This window comes from Telopea speciosissima, chromosome 8, assembly GCF_018873765.1.
Source record: "Telopea speciosissima isolate NSW1024214 ecotype Mountain lineage chromosome 8, Tspe_v1, whole genome shotgun sequence".
In the NCBI taxonomy this organism is placed as follows: Eukaryota; Viridiplantae; Streptophyta; class Magnoliopsida; order Proteales; family Proteaceae; genus Telopea; species Telopea speciosissima.
This window is the reverse complement of record NC_057923.1, coordinates 60,010,708-60,020,348: the sequence shown is the minus strand read 5'-3', so window position 1 is coordinate 60,020,348 and position 9,641 is coordinate 60,010,708. Positions and strand designations below refer to the sequence as shown.

The following is a 9,641-nucleotide window of genomic DNA, read 5'->3' as shown; positions in this document are numbered from 1 at the left end:
AGCGATATACCTCTGGTTTTTTCTGTCTTTCTAGGGAATGTATTGATCATTTTACACGAGGTTGTGCCTAGGCACAGGTACATGCCAAGACACAACACCAGTTACTCGATTAATGTTCTTTCTCCCCGCTTTTATTTAGCATTTATCACCGAGGGTTAAAAAATCCGAACGATTCATCCCAATTCCGGATTTTTAAACTTTTCTCTTTAAACCAATATTTCAAACTACCAAGAAGATAGAATAATCTTAGATCCTTCGGACCCCACTATTACCGTGTGGTTCTCAATTTGTCATTTTGTTCTACACCTTCCCTAATATCTCTATTTACATTTTAATGAGGAAGACGATGGGGGGGGGTTAAAACTTGAACCTTCCCTTTATCAATGCTTGAATATAATGGGTTTGGTAACACTTTCTTGTTCTCCCTAAACAGAAATGTGAGAGAGAAAGTCACATTTATGCTGTATTTCTACGCAATTGTATGTTTGTATTCACAAGTCCAAAAGGCAAGGGCTGTAGGGGGGGGGGAGAAGGAGAGAGAGAGAGAGAGAGAGTAGTTTCTGTTGTGTTTCTAGGCAATTGTATTCACGAGTCCAAAGGCAAGGGCTCTAGGCCGAGAGAAAGAGGAGTTATTGTTGTGTTTCTTTGCAGAGTAGTTTCTGTTGTGTTTCTAGGCAATTGTATTCACAAGTCCAAAAGGCAAGGGCTCTAGGCAGAGAGAGAGAGAGAGAGAGGACATATTGTTGTGTTTCTATGCAATTTTGTATTTACTAGTCCAAAAGGCAAAGGGCTCCAGGCAGAGCAGAGAGAGAGAGAGGAGTTTCTGTTGTGTTTCTTTGCAATTGGGTTTACAAGTCCAAAAGGGAGAGGGAGAGAGAGAGGTGTTTCTGTTGTGTTTCTTTGTAATTGGGTTTACAATTAAGGATGTCAACGGATATTTGAAAATCCGTATTCGATTCGTGTTCGTATCTGTTTAGGAGAATCCGAATCCGTCCAAAAACTAATTGGACACGAATATGATAATCCCCATATCTGACCGATTATTATCTGATTCGTTTATCAATTCGAGGGTAATAAAATGTATGAAATTTATCTTTGTGTCTGTCTATCCAATTAAGTTACCTTATTGGATTTTGTGTTAAGATAATGTGATTTTTTTTCTAGATTTTCTATTGGTTTATATATATTGTTTTTTGCATTGTGATACATGAAATTCCATATCTATTAAAATAAATATAAGATAAAATCAAAAGTAAAAATCGTAAGAAAATCAAAGACTAAGAAGAATAGAAAAAATGGTAATTGTTGAACTCTCAAGTCTAAATCCTAACGCTCATCAACAAACGGTAAAGATATCAACGGATAGTCAAATATTCGTATTCAATCCGCGTTCATATCCATTTAGGAGAATTCGTATTCAAAAAATCACTATCCATAAATTATTTGAATCCGTCCGAAAATCGATAGGATGTTATCCGAATTCGTCCGAATATAAACAGATACGAATATGATAATGCCAGGATCCATCCAAATCTGATCCATTTGCATCCTTATTTACGAAGTCCAAAAAGCCGAGAGAGAAAGAGAGAGAGAGAGAGAGGAGATTCTGTTGTGTTTCTTTGCAATTGGAGGCAAAGGACCCGTCTAACTTTAATGTTAAAACCAGACTTTCACTGAAATATCATGCACACCATTAATGCATAGGGGAGGGGGGAGTCCCTTTCAATGGATTCTTTAGTTGATCTGATTTTGATGGAATGGCAAACAAAGCAATTAAATTTTCAATATGCAGATACATATGAAGTTATATGATTGACTTTTGAGGCTGAAGCAAATTAGCAAATTATAATCTTACTTTTTTGTTACTTGCCTTCTTCAGTTTTTCTCCAAAATTATTTAATGTAGTATTAAATGTAGGGGGTAAATAGGGATTTTTCAAAGAAGTTGAAAGTCATTTAATACATGTCTTATTTGAAAACCCATTGTTTCCTACATTAAATAGATCATTAAATGACTTTTGAGAATATGACAATGGGTAAAAAAATATGGTTAATCTTATGAGAAAGAAAACGCTTCCCGATTATGTGTGACACAGGCTTCTACACCCAGACACAAGGCCACGTGAAATGATCATCGTGCCCCCATGAAAATGTAGAAATTCCTAAGGTTATGACGGTTATTTTGCGTGATCATGTGTCTAGGCACAGGGCTTGTTACTGGTGCATAGAGATAACGTCTAGACTAGGTGTCTAAAATACTTTTCCAAGAAAATTATTATGATAAAAGAATACTTACATTAAAGGATCTAATAACGCCATTAATACTTGAAACTTTAGTTTTATTATACCCACCACGAGAATGGATCAACTGCACGTATCAACAGATGAACATGCATCTAGAGCCTATCACATTTTAATTTTGTTTCCATAAAAACCCCTCCTCCCTTTGTAAATGGCAAAAAAGGCAAAAATATGATAGATGATTGGCTCTCACATATACGTTCACCTCTTGATACGTGCAGAGGAGCCGAACTCCAAATAGATTGTACTTTTGTACCAAACAAAAAAAAAAAATTCCACTTTCCTATCCCGAGAGTCCCCATCCCTTTAAAAAGAAGAAGAAAAAAAAGTTGCCAAAGGTATCCAAAGATTCCAACCCCTAGTTATTCCATGTGATAGGTCGGATGGGATTGAAATTTTGAAGACTTACGAAGCTACTTGCTCATATGTCAAGTTTTTTTTTTTTTTTGGTAAGACTCATATATCAAGTTTAAGCCTAAACAAAAGTTGGTGGAATGGGAAAACAAAAACAGTGAGAAATCAAGGTCTATGGAGGGGCAGAGAAGGTGTCTACTATTACATGATGTATGGTAAATTGTGTTTAAAATTCGACTCTGGTCTAATAAACTCAATTAAAATTGATAATATCATTCCATTTGGCACAACTAGGTAATCATGGTTTAAGTAATCAGTATTAGATCGATAGTATTGGTCAATTTGTATCGGTATCAGCACAGTTGATCAATACCATATTGCTGTAACAGTATGACAAGTCCAAAAATCAAATTAGAAGAAAAAATGGGTTCAAAACCATCCGGTATGAGCTGATCTGGATCGATCCATACCAGTATCGTATAGTTATCGACCGAGATCAATATTAGTATCGATAGTGATTTCTTAAACCATGCTAGTTATCGTTCAACCAATAATCTATGAATGCCCCTGAATTTATCTACTTCATTTAAGAGTTGGTGAAGAGAATCTAGTCATTGGAGTTTCATTATTCCTTCCACCCTATTATATAAGGTTCAAAATACTTATTTAACTATTTCAAAGTCTCATCCAAATGTCCTTAACCAACACCCCCCCCCCAACGAAAAAAAATCCAAATCACACAACTTATGGATTAAGAGATTCTTTCTTCACCCTATATTTAAGAAACTAGGTCCCTTTGAAAGTTTTACAAGGTTCCTAATTCCTTCTAGATGAAGGATGAAACTTTTTTTTTTGATAGAAAAGAAGGATGAAACCTAGAAGTTATGACTTGTGACACAGACTCCTCCTTTGACAAGATATGAATCGGTAACAACTCAACTCACGAGAGAGTCCAATATGGGTGGGTCAAGTCCGAGTCCGCCTACCAACGGTCAAAACTTAGCGTTAGGTACAAAAGAAAATTGGATTCAAATAAAGCTTCTGTCCTTAATTTATTTGCCGTCAACTGTCGCATGTTTCAGTGTTTCACTAACGTCACTTACAGTTATTCCCCATTTGTTATATTAAAATTTAATTAATTCGAACATTATAACCCCCCACCCCCCGCCCCCAAAAAAATATAAATAAATTATTGTCTGTTCTCTGTTCTTTAGAAGCATGCCTTATTTCCTTACACGCCCTGCCAATGAAAGGTGCGGATGTAGATGGGAAAACCCTCACACCAAGATCCTCAAAAGGGTTTGCATTTTTGGTAGAGAGATTCTCAAAAGGGTTAAAGCTACCAAAATTGTGAGAACTTGGGGTTAAAATCTTAAGCATTTAGCTACTAACTTGAGCAGAGCCGGAGAAATAGACCAAAGAATCAACCAGATACGACCGCCGACTCCATTTCCACCATCTCTTTCCAGTTTCCCAAGATTTCTCAACAGAGATGGGCGCAGCTGACGTTGTAAGAACCGCTGAAACTATCCATTTATCTTCTTTTTTGTCTCTGTGTCTCTGTTTTTCTTTTCAGGGGTTTTTAATGTTGCAGAGATATTTGTGAAATTTTCTTTAGGTGATGGAGGAAGAAAGCAAAGTAGTTCCAGTGAGAAAAGAAGAAGGTGAGAAGAAGGGGGAAGAGAGAGATAATGGAGATGTGAAGGAACCCGTTAAAGAAAATATGGGTTTAGAGGAAAAGGTGGTTGCAGAATCATCTCCGACTGAATTTAAAGTCTCCAAGCTGCGAACTTTGAACCCGTCGAACCCTCTTAGAGTTATCATTCAAGGTGTTCGACCTGTTCGTTTTCAAACTCGTCCTACTTCACAGCCTCCTCCTCCTCCTCCTCCTCCTTCGCAGGCTCCTCTTTCAACAACTCCACGAGTAAGTGAAATAGATTGCAAGATAGCTTGATTTTGTTCTCGTAGTTCTCGTATTACAAGTTGTTGACTTTAATTTTTTTTTCTGGGTTTTTTTTGTGTGTTCTTTCAATTGTAAGCAGGAAACGTTGGCTACTCTGAATTCAAGGGCTTATACGAATCGAATATTTCTGTTTCTGTTTCTTCTCCACATGGTGGCCTCAGTTGGGTTAATCTGTTTTCTTGTATTCAAGGCAGTTCAGGGGCTCTTCGAAAAAGGTAAAACTGCAAGAGAAGAGAAGAGGATGTTTAAGTATTGGTTTCCCCAAGCTGAAGGCGCAACTGTTCTAAGCATCATGCTTGCCTTCTTGTGGCAAAAGGCAATTAGACACTGGCCCCATTTCATGGTTAATTTCATACTTTGGAGCACCTTCACCACGTCCATGGCTGCAGGAGTTCTCCTCCTCTGCTTCCAGAGGGCTTCCACGGACGGCGTTGGTGTTGTCTTTCTACTCTTCGCGGTCGGTAATGGCCTCTATGCGTGTTGGGTCACACAGAGAACGAAGTTTTGTGCAACAGTTATCACCAAATCGCTCGAACCAGCCGCGAAATTCCCTGATCTCAGTCAACCCACTTACTGGATGCTTGGGATGTGTTTCATGTGGATATCAATTTGGGTTTTTGCCATAGTTGGAGCCCTTAATTTCTACGTTCCACCATTAATCATAATCGCTCTGATCTTGAGCATGGCTTGGATAGCAGAGGTAATGAGAAACGTAGCTAATTTAACTGTAAGTCGGGTTATCGCTCTTTACTACCTCAGAGGAATGCAATCGAACACCCAATTCTGCTTCCAGAGAGCCATGTCAAGGAACCTTGGAAGTGCTTGTCTGGGTTCGTTCTTTGTGCCTGCGATCGAAGCTCTGAGAATTGTGGCTCGAGCTCTCAATTTGCTTGAAGGTGAAGATGAATTCATGTTCTCTTGCGCTCATTGCTGTCTCAGAGTCATGGAGACCATCTTCAGATACGGCAATGGCTGGGCGTTTGTTCAGGTATCCTTACCTGTTGATGTTGACAGCTTAACGCATAACTATTGCAAGTCTTTTTTCTTACGAACCATTGAATTGCAATTTTACCTTTCAGATGGTCTCTGTGATGGTCTTTATTGACAATAACTGCATACTATAAATGTTAGGCATAGGACCTCTTAGTTGGGTTGGTTCAGGAGGTTTACCCGGTTTGATCAGACCAGCCAGACCGGACTTATCCATGAGAGGCAGAAACCACATCTACATGTTTTTCAGTTCCACAGCTGGGTGGCTATAAATTTTGCCATGTGGCAAACTTGTCCGAGATAGCCCAAGATCCCAATCATCTTAATCTGAATTGGCCCAAAAGCATTTTGCCATGTGGCAGTTCCTCAACGCAGTATTATTCCAACTAAATGGAATCTTCTTTCTCCAACCAACTCTATTCAAAGTCATACTTATCCACGTCAATGGCTATAAAAATCTGCCCCCTTATTTATGAATGACCGACATACCCCTTATTATGCATGATCCCTTATGAAGGACTCCATCAATGGATGACCCCCATTGACCGTAGTTGAAGGAAAACTCGTCCCAATCGTTTCTTCTAGGTAAAGTTATAATAATACCTCAGAAGAAGATGTTGAAAAGCCAAAATCTTGTAAAAGTTGTTTGATGCCTAGTAATCCAAAGGACCAAGTTTCTCTACACCAATGGTGAGAAGGGAGGGAGGGGAGGGGGGAATCTTTGCATCTAAGTACATCTAACCCTTTGGATTAGCATGAGAAAGGATATTTTCAATATGTTACAATAGGGGGTGAGAGTATAATGATGACGTAGGAGTCCAATCGCATAATCACATCATCAGTGGAAAGGAGATTTCTCTACTCCATGGGTGAAAGAAAACTTAGTCCTGATCCAATTGGCTGAACCGGACTATTAAACTTGATACCTCATTAGTCCAAAGTGTACCCCCTTCCTTATCCACCAGTTGAAACAGAAGTATAGAGGTCACCATTGATCATGCTAGTGAATAACTGACAACTTTAATTAACCTGTCTTGATTGTTCTTTAAAATCAGATTAAATTGTTTAATGTTAGATGGAAATGAAGAATGTTTATGTGATGTTGTGTAGATAGCTGCATATGGGAAGGGATTTGTAAGGGCAGCACAGGATACATGGACTTTGTTTGAGAGACAAGGAATGGAAGCCATAGTCGATTCCGATCTAACCAGCGCAATTTGCTTTTTGACTGGAGTTTGCAGCGGCTGCATTTGTGTCCTTGTCACTGCGTCGTGGTCGTGGGCACTTCACCGGAGCTACACGGCCACTGTGTCACTCCTTGCATTCTTCATTGGATACCTCATGGTAGGATTTGTCAATAATTCTATACCATAACACATTGCTCTGTTCATTGGGTCTAAACTTTTGCTCTACATGTTTGTTAATGTACAGACTCGGATTGGAATGGCATTACCACACGCTTGTGTTAGCTGCTACTATGTGTGTTATGCAGAGAACCCAGACAACAGGTTATTTGATAGAACAATTCCCGATCGGCTCGACTTGATGAAAGACGGCAAAGCTTACATTGTTCCGACTCCTCGGGTCCCTGTTCCCCGGCGATTCACGGTGTAGGTCCTAACAAGTTTGACGCTTGAAGAGTTCCAAGGTACAGAACTATGTGTGTTCATCAGCCTTTGAGGAATGGTTTTGAGCTAAAGCATGGAAAATACAGCATTTTGGTCAGACCAATTTGCATTGGACCAGGGCTTGAACCGGACCGGTAGCTCAGGATGGCTCAACAGAAGTGGGAATGAGGTGGAGGATGATGATGATGATGATGTTGTTATTGACTATGACCATTCAGCCTTTATCATTCTATTAAATGGAGAGAGAGAAAGAAGGGGATTCCCTTTATAAAGCTACCGAGACAGGAGAGCTTTGTAACCTGTCGTTTTGAATTGCATAACATGTGACATGTCTTATAGCTTTTGGGATCCTTTTGGGATATTCGTTTTGTAATATAACTCTCCAATTCTCCATTCCCCATGATTGTAATATATTGTATTATTATTACTAAAATTATTTTTCGTGACACCAACATGGGAAGGAATCTACGCATCACACCAATGGTAATACAAAGAATGGTATCATCCACATGTGTCCACATGGATCATGGCCTGGACCTCATATGTCATTATGTGAAAAAACATATGGAATTTGTATTTTTTCCCTAATATTATTATTAAATTATTTTCCCCTCTTAATTATTTCAAAGAAAAATCAGTTACTTATATAATAGGGGAAAATTTTCCTACAACACTCATTATTTTCCTCACAGTGGAAGTTCTTTATTATTTTTTCTTCTATTTTGATCATGTGGGTTCTATGTAGATGAAATTGTACTGCTATCAGTGTGGTGTACAGATCAAAGAATAAAAAATTGGAATCTGAATCTGAATCGGTCTCGATCAATTCAGATCTGGATCAGATCATAATCAAATAAGATTGTTGGAACTGATGAAAATATGCCCTAACCCTAAACTTTAGATAGGGAGTGGCTGAGCCTGATCAACGAATCGAGATTGATTGATTCAACCGATCCAATTTTGATTCTCTAATCCTTGGATCCCTTCAACCAAGAACCCTCTTCTCCCATGGATTTTCTTCTCATATGCCAACTAATTTTCAAATCAGATTCTATAAATTTAAAAATGTCAAATTAAAATGGAAACATGACTCTCTTTTTTTTTTGGGTGCAAGGCCTATTGGGGACCATACAAGGGACCCACAAAGAGGCCAAAATAGACCCCCACGAAGACCACACATTTCTTAGAAAGCAGAAAATTAATATATATATATTTTTTTTATAGAAAAAATTAATACTTAATTGATGCATATGTAACATGTCAAGTACCCACACACATTAAAAGAAATTGCCAAACCGCAAGCCATGGTCCAAGTGTAAATAAGCACGACTTTGCATGCAAGCTAGGGCTAGAAAGTGCTGAAGAGAAAGGAGCTTTTTTTCCTTCCCGAAGTGGAACAGGCTTTATGGAAATAAATGAAATTAAAAAACATGTTTGGATGTAGGGAACCCCAAAAAAGCAAGGGATAAGATGCCACGGGCCCACGGATCCCAAAGATAATCCAACTGGTGATCCATTTAGCAGAAATACTTTTTGCTCAAAGCCAAATGGCTGATAATTTAACTGTATAATGCCAAGAATTGGGATAAAGAGATATGGATCAATCGGACCGCCAATCTTTGTTTCTGGCCTTTTGTGATGAGAATAGCGGTTAGATGCTCTGGACCCATCTACACGTGGCCCACTTTGTAGCCTTACATTTTCTGTCATGGAAGGGCCCATGAAGTGGGAGAAAGGAATGGACTTCATTGGTAGTTTTGTTGGTATTCTGAGTCATCCTTCACTTCCTGTCCTCCTCCATCGCTATCGGATCTAAAGTCATGTAAACACACAAGCAAAGTTTCTATTAGATCACACATTGATTTTGGTCTCCTGACAGGGCTCTATTTGGAAGGTCTAATTAGGGTTTTGAAAATAAGAGTGGGATCGGAGTGAGCCAATTTCGATATCCCAATTCCTCTTGTTTCGGAACGGCCGGTTCATACTCCATTTCTAGGATTCATGCAGAATCTGACCGATTCTAGTCAATTTGGAACAAAATTAGATCAGAATTGATTGGACCCGATTCAAATAAGGGTGTCAATTAGTTGGTTCGTTTTGGTTCCAATCAGACTGAACGGTTTTGGTTTGTTATTAGCTCAACCTGAAACCAAACCGTTAAGGAAGTTTTCAGGATCGATTGATTTTGGTGCAGTTTGTTCGGTTTTTAATTAATGGTTAGTAATCGGTTTACTATCGGGTTTTCTCTTTTCCAAAACGGTCAATTCCCATTGTGTTTCTAGGGTTCCGATTGATTTCAGTTGATTCCTAATAAATTCCAGCTGAATTGGAATCAACATAAGTTGGACCCGACTCAAATCCCAATTTTGAGTTTAATAACCTTGATAATGTACAATTGATCTGGTA

At 38.7% G+C, this 9,641-nt stretch overlaps 1 protein-coding gene across 1 annotated transcript; it reads left to right on the top strand.

The window, feature by feature from the left end:
- The first annotated feature begins 4,131 nt into the window (after positions 1-4,131).
- Positions 4,132-7,420, top strand: LOC122672914 (protein PNS1-like). Its single transcript, XM_043870420.1, has 5 exons — positions 4,132-4,164; positions 4,273-4,578; positions 4,697-5,605; positions 6,718-6,951; positions 7,039-7,420. Exons 1-5 carry the CDS (start codon positions 4,147-4,149, stop codon positions 7,219-7,221), a joined length of 1,650 nt encoding a protein of 549 aa, XP_043726355.1. The 5' UTR covers positions 4,132-4,146; the 3' UTR covers positions 7,222-7,420.
- The last annotated feature ends 2,221 nt before the right edge of the window (positions 7,421-9,641 follow it).